At 60.9% G+C, this 26,202-nt stretch overlaps 2 protein-coding genes across 3 annotated transcripts; one reads left to right on the plus strand and one right to left on the minus strand.

The window, feature by feature from the left end:
- Window positions 1–514: 514 nt before the first annotated feature.
- STAT2 (signal transducer and activator of transcription 2) lies at window positions 515–19,796 on the plus strand. 2 transcript variants are annotated; one of them, XM_064734768.1, is made up of 25 exons: window positions 515–644; window positions 960–1,345; window positions 1,460–1,591; window positions 2,914–3,064; window positions 3,139–3,237; window positions 3,319–3,411; window positions 3,489–3,567; window positions 3,671–3,756; window positions 3,838–3,986; window positions 4,061–4,219; window positions 7,624–7,776; window positions 8,684–8,704; window positions 9,530–9,623; window positions 9,721–9,777; window positions 9,854–9,937; window positions 10,050–10,148; window positions 11,433–11,568; window positions 11,678–11,727; window positions 12,463–12,551; window positions 12,621–12,757; window positions 15,320–15,508; window positions 15,643–15,700; window positions 16,645–16,978; window positions 17,288–17,726; window positions 18,838–19,796. In XM_064734768.1, exons 3-25 carry the CDS (start codon window positions 1,461–1,463, stop codon window positions 18,963–18,965), a joined length of 3,015 nt encoding a protein of 1,004 aa, XP_064590838.1. In that variant the 5' UTR covers window positions 515–644; window positions 960–1,345; window position 1,460; the 3' UTR covers window positions 18,966–19,796. The 2 variants fall into 2 exon arrangements, with proteins under 2 accessions (XP_064590838.1, XP_064590837.1); XM_064734767.1 differs by having other exon boundaries at window positions 16,645–17,726.
- Window positions 19,797–20,672: 876 nt separating this feature from the next.
- Window positions 20,673–25,436, minus strand: IL23A (interleukin 23 subunit alpha). Its single transcript, XM_064734657.1, has 4 exons — window positions 24,679–25,436; window positions 23,210–23,308; window positions 21,942–22,067; window positions 20,673–20,848 (listed from the first exon to the last, which is right to left on the minus strand). The coding sequence occupies exons 1-4, from the start codon at window positions 24,865–24,867 to the stop codon at window positions 20,708–20,710; spliced, it is 555 nt and encodes a 184-aa protein (XP_064590727.1). The 5' UTR covers window positions 24,868–25,436; the 3' UTR covers window positions 20,673–20,707.
- Window positions 25,437–26,202: the final 766 nt, after the last annotated feature.

The raw sequence follows: 26,202 nt of genomic DNA on the forward strand, positions 1-26,202 counted from the left end.
CCATCTCTGCAGGTTTTCCCTGTCTCCCTGACTCTGTACCACTGTCCCCACAGCTTGTCACTGTCCCCACAGTTGTCCCCATGCTTTGTTCCCATCCCCATGGCCTGTCCCCATTGCTCACCTTGCTGTCCCAATGGCCTGTCCCTGTCCCCATAGCTCTGATCCCAGGGCTCTATCCCTGTTCCTATAACCTGTCCCTAAAGCTCTGTCCTTGTCCCCATGGCTCTGTCCCCGTCCCCAGGCTGTCTCTGTCCCCATCCCCCTGGCTCTGTCGCTCTCTGTCCCTCTGTTGCTCTCTGTCCCCCTGGCTCTGTCCCTGTCCCGATGGCCTGCCCCTGTCCTCTCCGCCTCTGTCCCCATGGCCTGTCCCGGTCCCCTCTGTCCCCGTCCCTGTCCCCCCGCCCATCCCGGTCCCGCCGCCATTCCCTCCCCCGTTCACCGCTGGCCACGCCCCGACCACGCTCCCTCAATAACCCCGCCCAGTGACCACGCCCCCGTCCGTGACGTAAAACTGGGGAAATGAACAAACTCTCCCAAAGCCGGCTGTTGCGGGGGCGTGGCCTCTGCGCCGCTCTCCACCAATCACCGAGCAGATTGGGGGAGGGGCGTGGCCAGCCCGCCTTCCTGGTCCGGTGCCGCTTGAGGTGGGTCGGGGGTCCTGGGGGGGGACGTGGGCGGTTCTGGAGCCCGGGAAGCCCCCGGGGAGGGGGCACAGGCAGGGGACCCCGGCTGGCGCACACAGAGCGACCCTTGGAGGGCCGTCCCGCTGGGGCGGGGGGCGTTCGGGGGCACCCACCCCACTGGGGATGGGGTTCAATGCCCTGGGGGGGTTCAATGGGAGTCCGGTCTAGGGTGGCGTCTGAGGAGGGGTCTGGGGGCTCTCGTGTGGGCGTTCTGTGCGTGTGCCCCCCGCTCAGGGTGGGGAACCCCCCTGGGCTCACCCCCTGCTCCCACCGCAGGACGCGGCTGCCGGTCCGCGACCACCGCAGCGGGAGCGAGGGGACCCCCGGGAGCAGCCGGGGTTAAACAGGAGCAGAGAGACCCCCGGCACCACCCAAAATCAGAGCAGAGGAACCTCCGCGAGCAACCAGGACCGAGCAGGAGCAGAGGGACCCCCGGGAACAGCTGGGGCTGAACCAGAGGGACCCCCGGGACCACCCAGAACGAGAGCAGAGGGACCCCCAGGAGCAGACAGAGCCGAACAGGAGCAGAGGGACCCCCGAGACCGAGCAGGAACACAGGGACCCCCCAGAACCAGAGCAGAGGGACCCTCGGGACCGAGCCGGAGCAGCGCGACCCCCGCCCGGGAGCAGCGGTTCCCCCGTGCCGCCGGTGCTGCGGGCAGGTACGTGGGGTGCAGATGTTCCCAGCTGTGACACGCGGCTGTTTCTCACCCTCCGGTCCCTCCGTGACCCCGGGGGGTCCCCGGGACGCCCCCGACCCTCTGTGTCCCCCCCAGCATGGCGCAGTGGCAGGAGGTGCAGGGCTTGGCCAACACTTACCTGGAGCAGGTGGACCAGCTGTACGCGGGCTCGGCGCTGCCCATGGCCGTGCGCCAGTCCCTGGCGGCCTGGATCGAGAGCCAGAACTGGTACCGGGGGGAAAAACGGGGCTGGGGGCGGTACCAGGGGGAAAAACCGGGGCTGGGGGCGGTACCGGGGCTGGGGGTGGCACCGGGAGGGACCGGGGCTGGGGGAGGTACCGGGGGGGGGGGGCGTGGCGGTGTTTGAGGGTCGCCAGAATGAGGGAAGAGATGTTTCAGATGAGTTCATGTTTCAGAAGGCTCATTACATTACATTACATTACATTACATTACATTACATTACATATCATTACATTACATATCATTATATTATATCATATAGTATTAAAATAATAATAAATATAATATATATTATTTGCTATATAGTATAGCATATATAATGTAATATAATATAATATAATATAATATAATATAATATAATATAATATAATGTAATATAATATAATTTAATTACTATATACTAAAGCTGTAAAAAACCATACTATACTAAATATATAATATAATGCTATACTAAAAGAATAGAAGAAAGGGTTTCATCAGAAAGCTAGAAAGGAATGAATAATAAACTGACTTTCCTGTTTTCCTGTTTCACAAGGCTTATATATAATATCTATCACATCTCATATAATATATAATATATAATATATAATATATAATATACCATAGATCATAGATCATATAATATTATATGAAAATAATATATAATATACTTTATATAATAGATATTATTTGCTATATAGATGACCATTTGCTATACTAAAACTATACTAAAAGAATAGAAGAAAGGGTTTCATCAGAAAGCTAGAAAGGAATGAATAATAAACTGACTTTCCTGTCTCAGAAGGCTTATATTATATTACATTACATTACATTACATTATCTATATAGTATAGCATTATATATTATTTGCTATGTAGTATAGCATTTTTAATTTAATATAATTACTATACTAAAACAGTAAAAACTATACTATACTGAAAATATATAATATCATATAATACTATACTAAAAGAGTAGAAGAAAGGGTTTACTCAGAAAACTAGAAGGGAATTAATAATGAACTAACTTTCCAGTTTCAGAAGGCTTATATTATATTATATTATATTATATTATATTATATTATATTATATATCATATCATATCAGGGGGTCGGGGGGCTGAAAAAATCCGGGCAAAGGCATTTTTATAAAATAAAAAAGGGACTTTTATGAAACAAAAAAGGTATTTTTATAAAATAAAAAAGGGACTTTTATAAAACAAAAAAGGGATTTTTATAAAATAAAAAGGGGATTTTTATATAAAAAAGGGATTTCTATAAGATACCCCAGTGGGAGCGGGGCCCGGGTGAGGCTGAGCCCGCGATCCCGCAGGCGCCAGGCGGCGGAGCCGCTCAGCTCGCACGCCCGCATCCTGTTCCACTCCTTACTGGTCTTACTGGGAGAGTGCGTGGGCAGCCTGGGCTCGGACCGCGAGGATCTCACGCTGAAGCACAACCTCCGCAAGGCCCACCGCGAGCTCCAGGTGGGCTTCGGGGCAGGGGGAGGGCGGTGGGGAGGGGTCTCCGCGCCGCCCTCACCCCCCCGAGCCCTCCCCAGGCCGAGTTCCAGGAGAAGCCGGAGAGATTCGCCAACCTGGTGGCCAACCTGCTGCAGGAGGAGCGGCGGATCCTGCGCCTCGGGCAGGCCGGGGGGCAGGTAGGGAAGGGCTCTGTGAGCCCCCCAGCCCATCCTGGGGGTCCCCCGGCCGCGCCCCCCACCCCATTTCTCCCTCCTTAGGAGGGGTCGGTCCCCGCGCCCAGCCCAGCTTTGGAGGGCGGGAGGGAGCAGCAGATCCAGCGGCGTTTGGCTGAGTTCCACACAGCCCTGCAGGTAACCCCCCGACCCCTGAGACCCCCGAGACCCCCTGCGAGCCCCCCGACCCCTCCTCACCCCCCCTGTGCCCGTAGGAAGCCGAACGAGCCTTCAGGCACCTGGAGGATTTGCAGGATGCTTTCGATTTCTGCTTCAAGGTGCATTACCGGCCAGGTGAGCCCCACGCTGGGAAAATGGGAGGGTGGGCACTGCCCTGTGAGCCCCCCAAAACCCTGAGTGAGCCCCCCAGAACCCTGAGCTCACCCCCTGCCCTCAGGTGAGGAGAAGAACCGGGACCCCGCGTACCTGCAGGAGCTCCAATCCCTCCAAGCCAAACTGCAGAACCTGGACCGGCAGCGGCGGGTGAGGAGGGGGAGATCGGGGTGGATTTTGGGGGGTCCTACCCACCTTGAGCACCCCGTTCACAGCCAGATCTCCCCTCAGGAGGTGCTGGCACAGATGCAGCAGCTTTTGGGGCGCAGTGAGACCCTGCAGGAGCTGCTGCAGCAGGAATTGGGGGGCTGGAGGACGCGGCAGCAGCACCTGTGCTTGGGGGGCTCCGCCGACACCAACCTGCGCCCGCTGGAGACCTGGTAGGATCTGGGGGGCTTTGGGGGGCTCGAGGGGGCTTCAGGCGGACCCCTCTGAGCTCCCTGAACCCCTGCAGGTTCACGGAGCTGGGCCAGGGGCTGTTCCAGCTGCGGCAGCTGCTGCGGGCGCTGGGGGACCTGCGACAGAAGGTGACCTACGCCAGGGACCCGCTGGTGGCAGAGACGCCCCTGCTGGAGCAGAGGCTGCAGGAGCAGCTCACGCACCTGCTCAAGAGGTGGGCTGGGCCAGGAGGGCTCCAGGGTGGAGAGCAGGAGAAGGTTCTTCCACCCAGAGGGTGGTGGAGAGATGGGGAAGCTCTCCAGGGAATGGTGACCAAGGGTGACAGAGATCTTTTGGAGAAGGCTCTTAGGGACAGGGTGGAATTTTGGGGTGTTTGTGCAGGGTCTGGAGTGGGATCAATGATCCTGATGGGTTCCTTGCAACTCTGGATGATTCAGGAGGTCTCCAGGGAATGGTGGCCAAGGTGGCAGAGATCTGGGGGTGTTTGGACAAAGCTCCCATGCACGTTTTGGGGTGTTTGTGCAGGGTCTGGAGTGGGATCAATGATCCTGATGGGTTCCTTGCAACTCTGGATGATTCAGGAGGTCTCCAGATGGGGCTGGGCCAGGAGGGCTCCAGGGTGGAGAGCAGGAGAAGGTTCTTCCACCCAGAGGGTGGTGGAGAGTTGGGGAAGCTCTCCAGGGAATGGTGGCCAAGGGTGACAGAGATCCGGGAGTGTTTGGACGACAACGGGGTGGGATTTTGGGGTGTTTGTGCAGGGTCTGGATGATCCTTGCAGCTCTGGAGGATTCAGGAGGTCTCCAGGGAATGGTGGCCAAGGGTGATAGAGATCTTTTGGAGAAGGCTCTTGGGGACAGGGTGGGATTTTGGGATGTCTGTGCAGGGTCTGGAGTGGGATCAATGATCCTGATGGGTTCCTTACAACTCTGGATGATTCAGGAGGTCTCCAGGGAATGGTGACCAAGGGTGGCAGAGATCTTTTGGAGAAGGCTCTTGGGGACAGGGTGGGATTTGGGGGTGTTTGTGCAGGGTCTGGAGTGGGATCAATGATCCTGATGGGTTCCTTACAACTCTGGATGGTTCAGGAGGTCTCCAGATGGGGCTGGGCCAGGAGGGCTCCAGGGTGGAGAGCAGGAGAAGGTTCTTCCACCCAGAGGGTGGTGGAGAGATGGGGAAGCTCTCCAGGGAATGGTGACCAAGGGTGACAGAGATCCAGGAGTGTTTGGACAACAACGGGGTGGGATTTTGGGGTGTTTGTGCAGAATCTGGATGATCCTCATGGGTCCCTTCCAGCTCTGGATGACTCAAGAGGTCTCCAGGGAGTGGTGACCAAGGGTGACAGAGATCCAGGAGTGTTTGGACAACAACGGGGTGGGATTTTGGGGTCCCTCGCAGCTCTGGGAGTTCTGTAATTCAGGAGGTCAGGGAGGGTTTGGGCAATTCTCTGGGATTTGTGGTCTGTGCTGGGCTGGACTTTGATCCTGATGGGTCCCTTCCAGCTCTGGGTGTTTGGACATCACTCAAATGTTGACATTTAGGACTGGGCAGGATCTGAGGTCAAATTTAGGACTGGGCAGGTTTTGGGATTGTCCTGTGCCAAACCAGGAGTTGGACTCGATAATTCTGATGGGTCCCTTCCATCTCTGGATATTCCATAGCTCACGAGGTGTTTGGACACCACTCAAACATTGAAATTTGGGACTGGGGGCACTTTTGGGGCTGTCCTGTGCCAAGAGTTGGACTTTTGATGGGTCCCTTCCATCTCTGGGTGTTTGGACACCACTCAAACACTGGGATTTACAACAGAGCAGGTTTTGGGGTTGTCCTGTGCCAAGAGTTGGACTTTTGATGGGTCCCTTCCATCTCTGGTTGGTTGGACGCCACTCAAACATTGGGATTTAGAACATGACAGATTTTGGGGTTGTCCCATGCCCAAACCAGGAGCTAAACCTGCATGGCTGCTCTCCAACCTGGGATATTCCAGGATTTTCAGAAGTGGGGGCAGCCCAGGGAGGACTGGGGGGTCTCGGGGAGGACTGGGGGGGTCTTGGGGAGGACTGGGGGGTCTGGGGCAGCCCAGGGAGGACTGGGAGGGTCTGGGACAGGACAGGGTGTCTGGGGCAGCCCGGGGAGGACAGAGGGGTCTCGGGGAGGATTGGGGGGTCTGAGGCAGCCTGGTGAGGACAGAGGGGTCTCGGGGAAGGATGGGGGGGTCTTGGGGGGGACTGGGGGGTCTCAGGGAGGATTGGGGGTCTTGGGGCAGCCCAGGGAGGACTGGGAGGGTCTGGGACAGGACAGGGTGTCTGGGGCAGCCGAGGAGGACAGAGGGGTCTCGGGGAGGATTGGGGGGTCTCGGGGCAGCCTGGTGAGGACAGAGGGGTCTCGGGGAAGGATGGGGGGGTCTTGGGGGAGGACTGGGGGGTCTCAGGGAGGATTGGGGGGTCTTGGGGCAGCCCAGGGAGGACTGGGAGGGTCTGGGACAGGACAGGGGGTCTGGGGCAGCCCGAGGAGGACAGAGGGGTCTCGGGGAAGGATGGGGGGGTCTCAAGAAAGACTGGGGGGGTCTCGGGGAGGATTGGGCGGTCTCGGGGCAGCCTGGTGAGGACAGAGGGGTCTCGGGGAAGGATGGGGGGGTCTCAGGGAGGACTGGGGGGTCTCGGGGAGGATTGGGGGGTCTTGGGGCAGCCCAGGGAGGACTGGGGAGTCTGGGACAGGACGGGGGTCTGGGGCAGCCCAGGGAGGACAGAGGGGTCTCGGGAAGGACTGGGGGTCTCGGGGAGGATTGGGGGGTCTCGGGGCAGCCCGAGGAGGACTGGGGGGTCTCGGAGAAGGACTGGGGGGGTCTTGGAGCAGCCTGGTGAGGACAGAGGGGTCTCGGGGAGGACTGGGGGGGGTCTCGGGGAAGGATGGGGGGTCTGGGGCAGCCCAGGGAGGACAGAGGGGTCTCGGGGAAAGATGGGGGGGTCTCAAGGAGGATTGGGGGGTCTCGGGGCAGCCCAGGGAGGACGGGGGGGTCTCGGGGAGGACTGGGGGGGTCTCAAGGAGGACTGGGGGGTCTCGGGGCAGCCTGGTGAGGACAGAGGGGTCTCGGGGAAGGATTGCGGGTCTGGGGCAGCCCTGGGAGGACAGAGGGGTCTCAGGGAGGACTGGGGGGGTCTCGGGGAGGACTGGGAGGGTCTTGGGGCAGCCTGGTGAGGACTGGGAGGGTCTGGGACAGGACAGGGGGTCTGGGGCAGCCTGGTGAGGACAGAGGGGTCTCGGGGAAGGATGGGGGGTCTCGGGGAAGGATGGGGGGGTCTCAAGGAGGACTGGGGGGTCTCAGGGGAGGACTGGGGGGGTCTGGGACAGGACAGGGGGTCTGGGGCAGCCCGGGGAGGACAGAGAGGTCTCAGAGAGGACTGGGGGGTCTCGGGGAAAGGATGGGGGTTCTGGGGCAGCCCTGGGAGGACAGAGGGGTCTCGGGGAGGATTGGGGGGTCTGGGGCAGCCCAGGGAGGACTGGGAGGGTCTGGGACAGGACAGGGGGTCTGAGGCAGCCTGGTGAGGACAGAGGGGTCTCGGGGCAGCCCAGGGAGGACTGCGGGGTCTCAGGCAGCCCTGACCCCCCGTTTTTCCCCAGCGCCTTCGTGGTGGAGCAGCAGCCCAGCACCCCCAACGCCGGGAAGCGGCCCCTGGTGCTCCGAACCACCGGGAAGTTCTCGACCCGCGCCCGCCTCCTGGTGAGGCTGCAGGACCGCAACCACCGCATGGAGGCGCGGATCCACATCGACAGGTGCGGCCGGCAGGGCTGCGAAACATCGCGGGCGCCAAAGGGTTATTGAATAAATTAAATTGTTTAGGTTGTTAAAGTGAATTATTTCATTTATGAAAGTAAATAATAATAAATAATTATAATTTAATATATTAAATTAAATTTAATATTAATTAAATATATATAATAAATATATATAAATATATAATTAATTTAATATATTAAATTAAAATTTAATATATTAAATTATAATTATTTATTATATATATAATTCTATATAATTATTTATTATATATTATTTGTATGTTATTTATATATATAATTATTTATAATTATATTAAATTATTCAATTCATTCAATAAATAATAATAATGGATAATTATTATCGTTTAATTGGTTCAATTAAATAATAATTGTATAATATTGTTTAATATATTAAATTTCTAATTTATCAAATTTAATTATTTCATTTATTAAGTTAAATAATCATTATGGATAATTATATTATTTAATTTATTGAATTAAATAATAATTATAAATATATTATTTGTTATATTAAAATGTTAATTTACTAAATTAAATAATAATTATAAATAATTGTATTATTTAATTTATTAAATAAATTAATAGCTATAAAGAATTCTATTAATTGATTCAAATTTTAATTTATTAAATCGCATTTTTAAATTTGTTAAAATAAATAATAATTAGAAATAATTCTATTATTTGATTTATTCCATTTTTAATTCATTAAATGATGTAAAAATTATATAGAATAAACTAAGAACATAAATATAAATATAAATATAAATATAAATATAAATATAAATATAAATATAAATATAAATATAAATATAAATATAGTGTGATTTAGATATTACAATATTCTGTGTGTCCCACAGCCCTGACCCCCCCTTATCTCTTGCAGGAACCCTCCCAACATCAAAGGGTGAGAGCTGGGACAGCGCTGGAGGGGCTGCGACCCCACCCGGGGGTCCCGACCCCCCATTTGCTCTTCCCGGGGGTCCCGACCCCCCATTTGCCCCTCCTGGGGGTCCCGACCCCCCCATTTTTCCTCTTAGGGATCCCGAACCCCCATTTCCTCCCCACAGGGGTCCCGACCCCCATTTGCTCTTCCCGGGGGTCCCGACCCCCCCATTTGCCCTTTCGGGGGGTCCCAACCACCCCCATTTGCCCTCTTGGGGGTCCCGACCCCCCCATTTGCCCCTCCCGGGGTTCCTGAGCCCCCCCATTTGCCCTCTTAAGGATCCCGAACCCCCATTTGCTCTCCCAGGGGTCCCAACCCCCCCATTTGCCCTCCCGGGGGTCCCAACTCCCCCATTTGCCCTCCCGGGGGTCCCGACCCCCCATTGGCCCTCCCGGGGGTCCCGAACCCCCATTTGCCTTTCGGGGTTCCTGACCCCCCATTTGCCCTCTTAGGGATCCCGACCCCCCCATTTGCCCTCCCGGGGGTCCCGACTCTCCCATTTGCCCTCCCAGGGGTTCTGACCTCCCATTTGCCCTCTTGGGGGTCCCCACCCCCCATTTGCCCTCCCAGGGGTTCTGACCTCCCATTTGCCCTCCTGGGGTTCCTGACCCTCTATTTGCCCTCTTAGGGATCCCGAACTCCCATTTGCTCTCCCGGGGGTCCCAACCCGCCATTGGCCCTCCCGGGGGTCCCGACCCCCCCATTTGCCCTTTCGGGGTCCCGACCCCCCCATTTGCCCCTCTTGGGGGTCCCGACCCCCTCCCAGCTGCCGCCTGTGCCCCGCAGGTTCCGCCGGTTCAACATCCTGACATCGAGCAGCAAAACGCTCCTGGCCGGGGACAGTCCCCAGGAGGGGCTGATCTGCGACTTCCAGTACCTCGTAGGGACCCCCCCGGACCCCCAAATCCCCCCCTCAGGGTGGGGGGCACGGTGAGGACCCCCCCCCCCATCCCGGGCTGACTCTGCCGTCCCCACAGACGCTGAAGGAGCAGAAGGACAGCAGGGCTGGCAAGGGCAAAGGTGCCAGCGGCGAGGTGGGCACGGGATGGGGCTGGGGGGGGCCCTGGGGGGGCCAGGCCGGGTGGTGACAGCGGTGTCACCTCCCCGCAGGGTCCCCTGGTGGTGACAGAGGAGCTGCACCTCATCACCTTCACGCTGGCCTACGCCTACTGCGGGCTGGAGCTGGAGCTGGAGGTGAGGGCTGGGGGCTTGGGAGGGCTTGGGGGGGCTTGGGGACAGCCAGGGGGGGCTGGGGACAGCCGGGGGGGCTTGGGGACAGCCAGCCTGAGCTCTGTCACCTCCCCAGGCCACCACGCTGCCCTTTGTCATCATCTCCAACAACAACCAGTTCTCCAGCGCCTGGGCCTCCATCCTCTGGTTCAACATGCTCAGCTCTGACCCCAAGGCGAGCAGGACCCCCTGTCCCTGTGCCACCCCTGTCTGTGCCACCCTGTCTGTGCCACCCCGTCCCTGTGCCACCCCTGTCCTGTGCCACCCCTGTCTGTGCCATCCCTGTCCCTGTGTCACCCCTGTCTGTGCCACCCTTGTCTGTGCCACCCTGTTCTGTGCCACCCCTGTCTGTGCCACACCTGTCTGTGCCACCCTGTCCTGTGCCATCCTTACCCCTGTGTCCCCTGTCCTGTGCCACCCCTGTCCCTGTGCCACCCCTGTCTGTGCCACCCTATCCCTGTGTCACCCCTGTCCTGTGCCACCCTGTCCTGTGCCGCCCCGTCCCTGTGCCACCCCTGTCCTGTGCCACCCTGTCCTGTGCCGCCCCGTCCCTGTGCCACCCCGCCTCATGTCCCCTGTGCCACCCCTGCCTCGTGTCCCCTGTCACCCACCCTGTGTCCCCTGTGCTGCTCCCTGTCCCCTCCCTAGCCCTGTCCCCATCCTGGTTGTCCCCTGTGCCTGTCCCCAAATCTGGGCCCGGTCCCTGCCCCATCCCAGGTGTGGATTTGTGTCCCCTCCCCTGCCTCGTGTCCTTGTCCTTGTGCCATCCCCTGCTTTGGTGCCTGTCCTTGGTCCGTGTCCCCTGCCCTGGTGCCTGTCCCCATCCCTTGAACCCCATCCTCTGCCACTTATCCCCATCCCTTTGTCCCTGTCCCATCCCTTTGTCCCTGTCCCTTAATCCCTGTCCCCTGCCCTTGTCCCTGTCCCCTGCCATGTATCTGTGGTCCCTGTCTTGTCCCCATCCCCTGGACACCACCCCTGCCATTTGTCCCCATCCCTTGGTCCCTGTCCTGTCCCTTAATCCCTGTCCCATCCCCTGCCCTTGTCCTTGTCCCCATCCCTTGTCCCTGTCCCCTTGGCTCATCCCTGTCCTCTGCTCCTGTGCCGTGTCCCCCTTCCCTGTCTCTGTCCTCCTCCTGTCCTCTGCCCATGTCCTTGTCCCCTCCATGTCCCCATCCCCTACTCCAGTGCATGTCTCCGTCCCCTCTCACTGTCCCCATCCTCTGTCCCTGTCCCCTCCCCTTGTCCCCATCCTCTCCTGCTGTCCCCCTCCCCTATCCCCATGTCCTCATCTGGCTGTCCCCTCTGTCCCTACCCCCTGTCCCTCTCCTCTCCTGCTGTCCCCATCCCCTCCCCATGTCCCCATCCCCTGTTCCCTCTGTCCCCCTCCCCTGCCACTGTCCTGGGCCTCGCTCACCCTGTCCCCCCGTGTCCCCCCGTGTCCCCTCCGTGTCCCCAGGCCCAGCAGTTCTTCTCGTCCCCCCCTCCGGCCCCGTGGCCGCGGCTGGCCGAGGTGCTGAGCTGGCAGTTCCAGAGCGTGGCCGAGCGGGGCCTGAGCCGGGACAACCTCCTGATGCTGGCCAAGAAACTCCTGGGTAAGGCCGGGGACACCAGGGGACATGAGGGGACAGCAGGGGACACGGTGGGACATGGGGGGACACGGTGGGACGTGGCTGTCCCCCCTTACTCTGCTCTCACCCCAAGGCTCGAAGCCGTCACCGAACAGCACCGTGGCCTGGCACAAGTTCTCAAAGGTCAGTAGGGCCTGTCCCCTCTGTCCCCATGGCCCTGTCCCCTCTGTCCCCATGGCCATGTCGCCTCCATGTCCCCATGTCCCTCCATGTCCCACTGTCCCCCCATCCCCATGTCTCCCCCTGTCCCCTCCATGTCCCTCTCTGTCCCCATGTCCCTCCATATCCCCATGTCCCCCATCCCTCCATGTCCCCATGTCCCATTATCCCCTGTCCCCTCCATGTCCCCCTGTCCCTCCATGTTCCCTCATCCCCATGTCCTCATGTCCCCCTGTCCCCTCCATGTCCCCATGTCCCTTCCATGTCCCTCCATGTCCCCATGTCCCCCCTGTCCCTCCATGTCCCCCCATCCCTGTGTCCCCACCATGTCCCTCCATCCCTCCATGTCCCCATGTCCCCCTGTCCCTCCATGTCCCCCATGTCCCTCCTATCCCTCCATGTCACCCTGTCTTTCCATCCCTCCATGTCCCTCCATGTCCCCTTGTGTCCCTCCATGTCCCTATGTCCCTCCTTATGTCCCCACCATGTCCCTTCATGTCCCCCACCCCTCCATGTCCCCCCATGTCCCTGTGTCCCTCCCTGTCCCCTTATGTCCCCCCATGTCCCCCCCATGTCCCCTTGTGTCCCTCCATGTCCCCTTGTGTCCCTCCTTATGTCCCCACCATGTCCCTCCATGTCCCCATGTCCCTCCCTGTCCCCTTATGTCCCCCCATGTCCCCCCCATGTCCCCTCCCTCAGGATGGAGCCTCCGGTTTCTCCTTCTGGGCCTGGCTGGACGGGATCCTGGGGCTGCTCCAGGAGCACCTCAAGCAGCTCTGGAAGAACGGGTAGGGACAGGGCTGGGGAGGGGTCTGGGGGTTCTGGGGGTCCCCAGGGGCTGACGGTGCCTCCCCCAGACTCATCCTGGGCTTCGTGAGCCGCAAGCAGGAGGAGAAGCTGCTCAAGTCCAAGAGGACGGGGACGTTCCTGCTGCGCTTCAGCGAGAGCGTCCTGGGTGGTGTCACCTTCACCTGGGTGGAGCACAACGAGACAGGTGAGGGAACCCTCCAGAACCCCCCAGAACCCCCCAGAACCCTCAGGAACCCCCCAGAACCCCCCAGGAACCACCAGGAACCCCCCAGAACCCTCCAGGACCCCTCAGGAACCCCCAGTAACCCCCCAGGAACCCCCCAGGACTCTCAGGAACCCCCAGGAACCACCAGGAACCCCCAGAAACCACCAGGAACCCCCCAGGAACCCCCCAGGACTCTCAGGAACCCCCAGGAACCCCCAGGACTCTCAGGAACCACAAGGAACCACCCAGGAACCCCCAGAACCCCCCAGAACCCTCCAGAACCCCCCAGGAACCCTCCAGAGCCACCCAGGAACCCCCAGAACCCCCAGGAACCACCAGGAACCCCCAGGAACCCCCAGGAACCCCCCAGAACCCTCCAGAACCACCCAGAACCCCCAGGAACACTCAGGAACCCCCCAGAACCACCCAGAACCCTCCAGAACCCCCCAGGGCCCTCAGGAACCCCCCAGGGCCCTCAGGAACCCCCAGGACCCTCAGGAACACCCCAGAACCCCCCAGGAACCCCCAGGAACCCCCCAGAACCCCTCAGAGCCCTCAGGAACCCCCCAGGAACCCCCAGGAACCCCCCAGAACCCCCCAGGAACCACCAGGAACCCCCCAGGAACCCTCAGGAACCCCCCAGGAACCCCCCAGAACCCTCCAGAACCACCCAGGAACCACCAGGAACCCCCAGGAACCACCAGGAACCACCCAGGACTCTCAGGAACCCCCCAGGACTCTTAGGAACCCCCAGGAACCCCCAGGAACTCCCCAGGACCCTCAGGAACCCCCAGGAACCACCAGGAACCCCCCAGGACCCTCAGGAACACCAAGGAATGCCCAGGAACCCCCCAGAACCCCCCAGGAACCCTCCAGAACCACCCAGGAACCACCAGGAACCCCCAGAACCCCTCAGAACCCCCCAGGAACCCCCAGGAACCCCCCAGAACCCTCCAGAACCCCCCAGGACCCCCCAGGACCCCCCAGGAACCACCAGGAACCCCCCAGGAACCACCAGGAACCACCCAGGACTCTCAGGAACCCCCCAGGACTCTTAGGAACCCCCAGGAACCCCCAGGAACTCCCCAGGACCCTCAGGAACCCCCAGGAACCACCAGGAACCCCCCAGAACCCCCCAGGACCCTCAGGAACCCCCCAGGACCCTCAGGAACCCCCAGGAACCCCCCAGGAACCCCCCAGAACCCCCCAGGAACCCCCCAGGAACCCCCAGGAACCACCTGGAAGCCTCTGCAGAGAGGGGATTTTCCAAGTCCATGGTGAGGTTTATCACACCTGATAAACCTTCGTCCTGAGCAAATTTTGGGGAGACCCTGGAGGTTCAGATCTACTGTAAAGCAAAGGAAAATAAACCTCCCCTCCCCTGAGGTTTAGCAAGCAAGAGGATAAATTCAGATTTAGGTTCAAAATGGATGAGAATGGGGAACCTGAATTCAGATTTAGGTTAAATTCAATATTTAGGTTAAAAATGGACAAGCATGGTGAAGCTGAATTCAGATTTAGGTTAAAAATGGATGAGAAGGGTTAAAAATGGATGAGAATGGTGAAGCTGAATTCAGATTTGGGTTAAAAATGGATGAGAATGGTGAAGCTGAATTCAGATTTAGGTTAAAAATGGACAAGAATGGTGAAGCTGAATTCAGATTTAGGTTCAAAATTGATGAGAATGGTGAAGCTGAATTCAGATTTGGGTTAAAAATGGATGAAAATGGTGAAACTGAATTCAGATTAAGATTAAAAATGGATGAGAATGGTGAAGCTGAATTCAGATTTAGGTTCAAAATGGATGAAAAGGGTGAAACTGAATTCAGATTGAGATTAAAAATGGATGAGAATGGTGAAGCTGAATTGAGATTTAGGTTCAAAATGGATGAAAAGGGTTAAAAATGGATGAGAATGGTGAAGCTGAATTCAGATTTAGGTTAGAAATTAATGAAAATGGTGGAGCTGAATTGAGATTTAGGTTAGAAATTAATGAAAATGGTGAAGCTGAATTGAGATTTAGGTTAAAAATTGACAAGAATGGTGAAGCTGAATTGAGATTTAGGTTAAAAATTGACAAGAATGGTGAAGCTGAATTGAGATTTAGGTTAAAAATTGACAAGAATGGTGGAGCTGAATTGAGATTTAGGTTAAAAATTGACAAGAATGGTGAAGCTGAATTGAGATTTAGGTTTAAAATTGACAAGAATGGTGAAGCTGAATTGAGATTTAGGTGAGAAATTAATGAAAATGGTGAAGCTGAATTGAGATTTAGGTTAAAAAATTGACAAGAATGGTGGAGCTGAATTCAGATTTAGGTAAAAAATGAATGAGAATGGTGAAGCTGAATTCAGATTTGGGTTAAAAAATGGATGAAAATGGTGAAGCTGAATTGAGATTTAGGTTTAAAATTGACAAGAATGGTGAAGCTGAATTGAGATTTAGGTTAAAAATTGACAAGAATGAATTCCCATCTTGGGCCCAGCTTTCTGTGGGACACAGGGATGACGGTGCCACCCCTCCACTGTGCCCCCTTTGCAGGACCCCCCACTTTCCACGCCGTGGAGCCCTACACAGCCTCGGAGCTGGTGTCGCTGGCCCTGCCCGACATCATCCGTGACTACCACATGAGCCTGGAGGAGAAGAATCCAGAAAATCCCCTCAAGTTCCTGTACCCCAACACCGCCCGGGACGAGGCCTTCGGGCCCTACTACAGCCAGAGGCTGGAGGGTACGGCCTGGCACGGGCTGGCACGGCCTGGCACGGCCTGGCATGGCCTGGCACGGCCTGGCATGGGCTGGCACGGCCTGGCATGGCCGGGGACTGAGCCAGGGCACCCCCCTGATGCCTCTGTTTGTCCCCAGGGAACCTGAGCGAGTCCCAGAAATACCTGAACCGGCGCCTCATCCGCGTGTCCTCCAGGTGAGGGGATGTGGGGACACCTCTGTGGGGCTGTGGGATGCCCTGACCCCAATCCTTGACCCTGATCCCAATCCCTGACCCCAATCCCGATCCCTGACCCCAATCCCTGACCCTGATCCCAATCCCTGATCCCAATCCCTGTCCCCAATCCCTGACCCTGACCCAAATCCCTGACCCTGATCCCAATCCCTGACCCCAATCCCTGACCCTGACCCCAATCCCTGACCCCAACCCTGATCCCTGACCCCAATCCCCAACTCCTGACCCTGACCCCAATCCCTGACCCTGATCCCAATCCCCGACCCCAACCCTGATCCCTGACCCCAATCCCCAACTCCTGACCCTGATCCCAATCCCTGACCCCAATCCCTGACCCCGACCCCAATCCCTGACCCCAACCCCGATCCCTGATCCCAATCCCTGACCCTGATCCCAATCCCTGACCCCAACCCTGATCCCTGACCCCAATCCCTGACCCCAACCCCGATCCCTGACCCCAATCCCTGACCCTGATCCCTGACTCTGACTCCGGTCCCTGACCCAGATCCCTGACCCCAATCCTCAACCCCAATCCCTGACTCTGACCCAAATCCCTGACCCCAATCCCTGACTCTGACCCCTATTCTGACCCCTATTCCTGACCCTGATCCCCAATCCCCAACCCCGACCCCTGATCTCTGACCCCAACCCCTGACCCCAATCCCAACTCTAACCCCGATCCTCAATCCTTAATCCTTGACCCCAGTCCCCACTCCAACCCTGACCCCGATCCCTAACCCCAAACCCCTGACCACAACCCCAATCCCTAACCCTGACCCCAATCCCTGACCCCAGTCCTGATCCCAATCCCCAATCCCCAAACTCTGACCCCAATCCCTGACCCCTGTCCCCAATCCCCAGACTCTGACCCCAACCCCAACCCGTCTGTCTGTCTGTCTGTCCAGGCCGCCCAACCGGCGTCAGACCGAGGAGGAGCTGCAGGCGGCCACCGAGAACCTGGAGACGCTGCAGCTGCAGCCCCGAGGGCAGGGGACACCCGGGGACCTGGGGACACCTCTGGGGGTGCCCACGAGCCCAGGGACACCTCATGGGGTGGCCTCAAGCCCAGGGACACTGCAGATGGTGGCCATGAGCCCAGGGACACTACAGGTCACCCCTGAGATCTTGGGGACACCTCAGACTCTGCAGATGGTGGCCACGAGTCCAGGGACACCACAGGTCACCCCTGGGAGCTTGGGGACACTTCAAGGTGTGACCATGAGCCCAGGGACACTACAGGTCACCCCTGAGATCTTGGGCACACTTCAAGGGGTGACAGCGAGCCCAGGGACACTGCAGGTCACCCCTGGGAACCTGGGGACACTTCAAGGGGTGGCAGCGAGCCCAGGGACAGTTCAGATGGTGGCCACGAGCCCAGGGACACCACAGGTCACCCCTGGGAACCTGGGGACATCAAAGGTGGTGGCCACGAGCCCAGGGACTGTGCAGATGGTGGCCATGAGCCCAGGGACACTTCAGGTCACCCCTGGGAACTTGGGGACACCTCAGACTCTGCAGATGGTGGCCATGAGCCCAGGGACACTTCAGGTCACCCCTGGGAACCTGGGGACACCACAGGTGGGGACCCTGCAGCCCCCAGGCTTGGGGACACTACAACCACAGCCCCAAAGCCTGGAGCCACCACAGGTGACACCAGGAGCCCCCAACCTCCAGGGGACACTGCAGGTGGCACCAGGAGCTGTGCAGGTGCTGCCTGGGGGGCTGCAGGTGCTGCAGGTGGCCTCAGGGGACTTGGGGACACCGCAGGGGACAGCGGAGTTGGGGACACTGCCAGCAGAGCTGAGGGACCTGGAGCTGCTGCCAGGGGGACAGGACATGCAGGAGCTGCTGCAGGGGCTGCAGGCACCCTCGGGGACCTTGGGGACGTTGGGGACACTGGGAGTGGCCGAGCTGATGCCGGACGTGGTGGCGACCTTGGAGGAGAGCCTGGAGGAGAGCTTGGAGCAGAGCTTCCAGCTGAGCCCTGGTGAGTGTTGGGGCTGGGGCGGGGGACAGAGGTGTCCCCTGGGCAGTGAGGTGTCCCCCTGAGACCTGTCCTGTCCCCCTGGGCACTGCCCCGTCCACTGGGCACTGCCTTGTCCCCACTGCTCTGTCCCCTAAGCCCTTCCCTGTCCCCTCTGGGCATTGTCCCCTGGGCACTGAGCTGTCCCCCACTGAGGTGTCCCTCTGGGCACAGAGGTGTCCCCCTGAGCCCTGTCCTGTCCCCCTGGGCACTGCCCTGTCCCCACAGAGCTGTCCCCTGTCCCTCTGGGCACTGCCCTGTCCCCTATGGGCACAGAGCTGTCCCCTGTCCCCACTGCCCTGTCTCCCTGGCATTGAGCTGTCCCCTGGCCACTCCTGTGTCCCCTTTACCCTGTCCCCCCGGGCACTGCCCTGTCCCCTAGGCACAAAGGTGTCCCCAGGGCACTTCCCTGTCCCTTGTGCCCTGCCCTGTCCCCTATGGGCACTGAGGTGTCCCCCTGGTTACTGCTGTGTCCTCCTTGTCAGTGCTCTGTCCCCCTGAGCCCTGCCCTGTCCCCACTCATCTGTCCCCTGTCCCTGCTCTATCCCCCCTGGCACTCATCTGTCCCCAAACCCTGCCCTGTCCCCTGTCCCTGCCCTGTCCCCCTGGCACTCATCTGTCCCCCCTGGCACTCATCTGCCCCCAAACCCTGCCCTGTCCCCTGTCCCTGCCCTGTCCCCTGTCCCTGCCCTGTCCCCTGGCACTCAGCTGTCCCCTGTCCCTGCCCTGTCCCCCTGGCATTCATCTGTCCCCCCTGACACTCATCTGTCCCCAAACCCTGCCCTGTCCCCTGTCCCTGCCCTGTCCCCCTGGCACTCATCTGTCCCCCCTGGCACTCATCTGTCCCTGTCCCTGCCCTGTCCCCCTGGCACTCATCTGTCCCCTGTCCCTGCCCTGTCCCCCTGGCATTCATCTGTGCCCCCTGGCATTCATCTGTCCCCCCTGGCACTCATCTGTCCCCTGTCCCTGCCTGTCCCTGGCACTCATCTGTCCCCCTGGCACTCATCTGTCCCCTGGCACTCATCTGTCCCCCCTGGCACTCATCTGTCCCTGTCCCCGCTGTGTCCCCCCGCAGGCAGCGCGGCTCTCCTGGCCCAGCACGATCCGTTCCTGCCTCAGCCCGAGGACTCGGCCCTGCCCGCGGTGCCCTCGCTGTTCACCGACCTGCCCCCGCTGCACATCGACGCCAGCGACTTCCAGTGACCCCTCCCCTCCCAGAGACCCCCTCCAGTGACCCCTCCCCCATCCTCTCCTTTCCAGGGACCCCTCCCCTCCTGGGGACCCCTCTCCGGTCCCTTCCCTTCCGGGGACCCCTCCCCAACCCTTTCCGTTCCAGGGATCCCTCCCCAGCCCCTTCCAGGGACCCCTCCCTGGTCCCCTCCCTCCCGGGGACCTCTTCCAGGGACCCCCTCCCGGGTCCCTTTCATTCCAGGGACCCCTCCCCTCCCGGGAACCCCTTCCCTCCCAGGGACCCCTCTCCAGACCCTTTCGCTCCAGGGACCCCTCGCCGGTCCCTTCTCTTCCAGAGACCCCTCCCCAGCCCCTTCCAGGGACCCCGCCTCGGTCCCTTCTCTTCCAGAGACCCCTCCCCAGCCCCTTCCAGGGACCCCGCCTCGGTCCCCTCCTTTCCGGGGATCCCTCCCCAGTCCCTTTCGTTCCAGTGACCCTTCCCCGGTCTCTTCGTTTCCCGGGACCCCTCTCTGGTCTCTTCCCTTCCAGGGACCCCTCCCCTGTCTCTTCCCTCCTGGGGACCCCTCCTTGGTCCCTTCCCTTCCAGGAACCCCTTCCGGAGACCCCTCCTCAGTCCCTTCCCTTGCGTGGACCCCTCTCCAGTCTCTTTCGTTACAGGGACCCCTCCCCAGTCCCTTCCCTCCTGGAGACCCCTCCTCAGCCCCTTCCGTTCCGGGGACCCCTCTCCGGTTTCTTCCCTCTCGGGGACCCCTCCCCACCCCCCTCTCTGTAAATTAACCCCTCCCCACCCCTTTATCTGTAAATTAACCCCTTCCCTCCCACCCCCCCCGCACGCACTCGCCGCTCTCTGCTCTCCTTGGGAGCTTTATTAGAAACTGAGAAATACCCGAGATAAATAAAGGAACGGCTCCAATCATAAATTACCGCGGGAGGGGGGCAATAAATAATGGGGGGGGGGCATGTCCGGGGCTGGGGGGCGATAAATAAAGGGGAGGAGGCGATAAATAAGGGAGAGACGATAAATAAGGGGCGGGGGGCGGTGTCCGGGGGTAGGGGCGATGTCTGGGGCGGGGGGGTGGGGTCCGAGAGTTGAGGGCGATAAATAAGTGGGAGGGGGCGATAAATAAGGGGGAGGAGGAGATAAATAAGGGGGGTGGGCGATAAATAAGGGGGGTGGGCGATATCCGGGGGTGGGGATTGGTGTCCGGGGGTGTCCGGGGGTGTCCGGGGGTGTCCGGGGTGGGGTCGGTATCTGGGGGGTCTCAGCGCGCCCCGTGGTTGAAGATCGGGAGGGGGTCGTTATCCGGGGATCGGTGTCGGTGTCCGCGGGGGTGTCCGGGACTGGGGTCGGTGTCCGGGGGTCGGTGTCGGTATCCGGGGCTGGGGTCGCTATCCGGGGGTATCCGGGGCTGGGGTCGGTGTTGGTGTCGTGGGGTCGGTGTCGGTATCCGGGGCTGGGGTCGCTATCCGGGCGGTTCGTCCGGGGCGTGTGGGCGGTGTCCGGGGCTGGGGTCGGTGTCCGGGTGTCGGGTCGGTGTCGGTGTCCGGGGTCTCGGGCGTCGGTGTCGGGGGGTGTCGGTATCCGGGGCTGGGGTCGGTGTCCGGGGCTGGGGTCGGTGTCCGGGGCTGGGGTCGGTGTCCGGGGGTCGGTGTCGGTGTCCGGGGCTGGGGTCGCTATCCGGGGGTGTCCGGGGCTGGGGTCGGTATCAGGGGCTGGGGTCGGTGTCCGGGGGTCGGTGTCGGTGCCCGGGGTCTCAGCGCGCCCCGTGGTTGAAGACGCGGCCCATGAGGGCGGAGAAGGAGCGCAGCCGTTTCAGGGCCAGGTGCCGCTGCAGCGGCCGCTGCCACAGCTCCGGGGGGGCCGGCAGGTGCCGGGGGGGGCGGCCGGGCCCGTCCTGAGGGGACACGGAGGGGTCAGGGGGTGCCGTGGGACCCCCGGGGGACACTGAGGGACATTGAGGGACACGAGGGACACCATGGGACATTGAGGGACAATGAGGGACACCGAGGGACACTGAGGGACATTTGGGACATGGGGGACACTGGGGGCACACTGAAGGACATTGAGGGACACTGAGGGACACCATCGGACATTGAGGGACAGTGTGGGACACTGAGGGACATTTGGGACACTGGGAGACACTGGGGGCACACTGAGGGACATCATGGGACATTGAGGGACAGGGTGGGACACCAAAGGACATCAAGGGACAATGAGGGACCCTGGAGGACATTGAGGGACACCACGGAATACTGAGGGACATTTGGGGACCCTGAGGGACCCCGTGGGACACTGAGGGACACCATGGGACATTGAGGGACACTGAGGGACACTCAGAGACACTGGGGGATATTTGGGGACAATGAGGGACACCAGGGGACACTGAGAGACACCAAGGACAATGAGGGACAGGGCGGGACACTGAGGAACATGGAGGGACCCTGAGGGACATCGAGGGACCCTGTGGGACACTGAGGGACACTGAAAGACACTGGGAGACATTGATGGACATCGAAGGACAATGTGGGACAATGTGGGACACCAAAAGACACCAAGGGACAGTGAGGGGCCCTCAGGCACACTGAGGGACATTTGGGACACTGGGGGACACTGAGAGATGCCAAAAGATACTGAAGGACACTGCAGGACATTTGGGGACACTGAGGACACCAGGGGACATTGAGGGACAGGGTGGGACACTGAGGGACAGTGTGGGACAATGAGGGTCATTTGAGACACTGGGGGACACCAAGGGACATGGGGGGACACTGGTGGACATTGAGGGACACCAAAGGATCCTCACGGACACTGAGGGACATTGAGGGACTCTCAGAGACACTGGGGAACATTAAGGGACGCTGAGGGACACCAAAGGACACTGAGGGACTGGGTGGGACTCTGAGGGATACCGTGGGACACTGAGGGACATTTGGTGACCCTGAGGGACAATTGGTGACCCCGCGGGCCGGGCTGCCCCCCTGGCTGACCTGCACGAGGCGCAGCAGCTGCTCCATGGTGCTCTCCAGCTGCGGCTGCGGCTGCTCGCGGAAAATGTCGGAGCCCAGCAGGTCCCGGTAGTGCTGGAGCGCCTGGCGGATCCTCTGCAGGCACAGCTGGGGGGGCAAGGGGGTGACATGGGGGTCAGGGATATCCACACACCCCCCACGGGACCCCCGGGACCCCCAAGTGCACCCCCAGGTAGTGCTGGAGCGCCTGGCGGATCCTCTGCAGGCACAGCTGGGGGGGCACAGGGGTGACATGGGGGTCAGGGATATCCACACACACCCCACGGGACCCCCGGGACCCCCGGGACCCCCAAATGCACCCCCCGGTAGTGCTGGAGCGCCTGGCGGATCCTCTGCAGGCACAGCTGGGGGGGCACAGGGGTGACATGGGGGTCAGGGATATCCACACACACCCCACGGGACCCCCAAGGGGACCCCCAGGAACTCGTGGTGCAGCCCTTGGGATCACTGAGAGCGCTCTGGGACCTCCAAACGCATCCTTGGGACCCCCAGGACCCCCAAATGCATCCCTGGGACCCCTCTGGAACCCCCAAATGCATCCTTGGCATCCCCAGCATGGCTGGGAGCCCTCTGGGACCTCCAAACCCATCCTTGGGACCCCCAAATGCATCCCCAGGACCCCCAAATGCATCCCTGGGACCCCTCTGGAACCCCCCAAATGCATCCTTGGCATCCCCAGCATCGCTGGGAGCCCTCTGGGACCTCCAAATGCATCCTTGGGACCCCCAAATTCATTCAGCAGCTTTCCAGGGACCCCTCTGGGACCCCCAGACCCATCCTCAGCACCCCTGGGATGCCCAGATATCCCCCACAGGACCCCCCAAGTGCATCCCTGAGACCTCTCTGGGACATCCAAAGGCATCCTTGGGACCCCCAGACATCCCCAGGACTCCCAAGTGCATCCCCCAGAATTGCTGAGACCCTCTGGGACCCCCAGGTTCATCCTCAGTATCCCTGGGACCCCTCTGGGACCCCCAAGTGCATCCCCTGGGACCCCTTTAGGACCCTTTTAGGACCCCCAGACGTCCTTGGGACCCCCCAAACGAACCCCAGACGTCCTCAGGACCTCCAAATGCATCCCTGGGACCCCTCTGGGACCCCCATCTTCATCCTCAGCACCCCTGGGACCCCCCAGGCACCCTCAGCGACATCCTCAGGTGAACCCCCAGCATCCCCGGGTTCCCCCCGACCCCCGCAGCCCCCGCGGTGATCCCGGAGCCCCCCGGTACCGTGTGGTTGCTCTCCAGGCTCAGGGGGTCGCAGGCGTCGCTGCAGCGGATCCGGGGGGGCCAATTTTGGGGTTCCTCCTCCAGCAGCTGCAGCCCCTCCTGGAGCAGCGAGCGGGCCCGGTGTCAACGCGTCCGGTACGGCCGGCACCGGGACACCGAACCCGCACCGGGACACCGAACCCGCTCCGGGACACCGAACCTTCCCCGGGACACCGAACCCTCCCCGGGACACCGAACCCGCTCCGGGACACCGAACCCGCACCGGAGCACCGAACCTTCCCGGACACTGAACCCGACCGGACACCGAAACCTTCCCGGGACACCGAACCGCACCGGACTACCGAACCCGCCCGGGACACCGAACCCCACCGGACACTGACCCGTCGGACACCGAACCCGCACCGGGACACCGAACACCCCCCGGTACCGGCGCAACCCCCGCCGCGATGAGCCCGCACCTCCCGGTGCTACCCCCGGTGCTTCCCAGGCCTCCCGGTGCCCCCAGTTGAGTCCCTGGTGCTTCCTGAGCTCCCGGTGCCTCCCGAGCCTCCCGGTGCCCCCGGTTGAGTCCCTGGTGTTTCCCGAGGCCCCCGGTGCTCTGGCTGAGCGCCCCGGTGCTTCCCGAGCCCCCCTCTGGCCCCGGCTGAGACTCCCGGTAATCCGGCCAAGCCCTCCGGTGTTTCCCGAGCCCCCGGTAGTCTGGCTCAGTCCCCCGGTTGCATCCCGAGCCTCCCAGTGCTTCTCGAGCATCCCGCTCTCCCCGGCCGATTGCGCCGGTGACTCTGCCGGAGCCCCCGGTGCTTCCCGAGCCCCCGGTGCCGCCGGCGGAGCCCCCGGTGCTTCCCGAGCCCCCGGTGCTTCTCAAGCTCCCCGGTGCCCCCGGCCGAGCCCACCGGTGCTTCCCGAGCCTCCCGCTCGCCCCGGCCGAGACCCCCGGTAATCCGGCCAAGCCCTCCGGTGTTTCCCGAGCCCCCCGGTGACCCCGGCTGAGTTCCCCGGTGCCCCTGGCCGAGCTCCCGGTGCTTCCCGAGCCCCTCGGTGCACCGGCCGAGTCCCGGCTCTGCCCGGTCGAGCTCCCGGTGCTTTCCTCTACCCCCGGTCCTTCTCGAGCCCCCCCGGTGCTTTCTGAGTCTCTCTGTGCCCCCAACGGAAGCCCCCGGTGTTTCCCGAGCCCCTCGGTGCACCGGCCGAGTCCCGGCTCTCCCTGGTCGAGCTCCCGGTGCTTTCCGAGCCCCCCGGTACTCCGGCGTATCCCCTCGGTGCTTCTCGAGCCCCTCTCTCTCCCCGGTCGAGCTCCCGTCACTCTGTCTGAGCCCCCCGGTACCTCCCGAGTCCCCCGGTGCACCGGCCGAACGCCGGCTCTCCCCGGTCGAGCCATCACTCCCCCTGACCGAGCCCCCCGGTACTCTGTCTGATCCCCCCGCTGTTTCCCGATCCCCCCGGTGCCCCGACGAACCCCCGGTACTCACCAGCACCGAGTGCGGCTCTCTGACCGCCCCCAGCAGCCGTGACAGCTCCCGGGACAGCACCCGGCAGGCGGCCCAGTCCGGCCGGCGGAGCGGTGCCGGTGCCGTTACCGGTGCCGGTGCCGGTGCGGCGGGAGGCGGCGGCAGCAGCGCGAGGAGCAGGCAGAGGCAGAGGCGGCGGAGCGGAGCCATCGCTGCTCTCGGTGTGTGCCGCCACCGGCGCCGCCACCGGGCTCTTATGGGGCGGCGGCAGGTGGGGAATCCCGGGGCAGGTGCTCACGCCCCGGCGCCTCCCCCCGAAAGCAGAACCGATACCGGGCCGGGGTCCCCGCAGCACCGGGACGGCACCGAACGGGATGGGACGGGCAGGAAAACCCGGGGCAGTTCCGGGCGGGACGGGAGGCACCGGCAGCGGCACCGGCACCGGCAGCAGCACCGGCACCGGCAGCAGCACCGGGCGGCCCCTCGGTGCATCGCGGGGGCACCGGGGAGTGGTGGAGCCCCGGGGCGGCCGCTCCCCGGTTCCGCTGTGTCCGAGCCAGTGTTCCCGGGTGTCCCCTCGGTGTTCCCGGGTGTCCCCCGGTGTCTCCCTGATGTCCCCTCGTTGTTCCCTTGGTATCCTCCCGGTGTCGCCTCGGTGTCCCCCGTTATCTCCCTGTTGTCCCCCCGGTGTTCCTCGTTGTCCCCTCGTTGTCCCTTTGGTGTCCCCTTGGTATCTCCCCAGTGTCCCCTGATTGTCCCCGTGGTGTCCCCTCAGTGTGCCCCCGCTGTCCCCTCATTATCCCCACGTTGTCCCCTCATTGTCCCTCCGGTATCTCCCCCGTTGTCCCCTCGGTGTCCCCCCTGTTATCCCCCCTGTGTCCCTTCATTGTCCCCCCTGTGTCCCCTCATTGTCCCCTCAGTGTCCCCCCCGGTGTCCCCCCGTTGTCCCCCTGCTGTCCCCTCAGTGTCCCTCCGTGTACCCCCAGTATTCCCGGGTGTCCTCCCGTTATTCCCTCATTGTCCCCCCGTTTTCCCCCTGGTGTCCCCCCCTGTCCCCCCGGTGTTCCCGGGTGTCCCCTCAGTGTCCCCCCGTTTTCCCCTCGGTCCCCTCCCCGTTGTCCCGGGCCGACCCGGGCGGCGCTGCCGCAATCGCGGCGGCTCCGTGGCGGCGGCTCCGGCGCTTCCCGCCCCGCCCGCCGGGGCTGCCCCCGGCCTTCCCCGGCACCGGCAGCGCCGCGGGCACCGGGCATGGGCCGGGACCGGGAGGGGACACGGCCGGGAGGTCGCGACACTTGGGGACACTTGGGGACATCGAGGGGGCCTGGGGGACAGTGGGGATGGAGGGGGACAGGGAGGGACGAGGGGGACACTGAGAGACATTTGGGGACACTGGGGGGTATTTGGGGACACTGAGGGACACGGAGGGACGTGCGGGGGCATTTAGGGACACTGGGGGTGACACTGAGGGACATTGAGGGACACTGAGGGACAATGTGGGACATTGAGGGACATGGGGGCACGCTGAAGGACATTTGGGACACTGGG

Source organism: Zonotrichia leucophrys, chromosome 29, assembly GCF_028769735.1.
Source record: "Zonotrichia leucophrys gambelii isolate GWCS_2022_RI chromosome 29, RI_Zleu_2.0, whole genome shotgun sequence".
NCBI lineage: Eukaryota > Metazoa > Chordata > Aves > Passeriformes > Passerellidae > Zonotrichia > Zonotrichia leucophrys.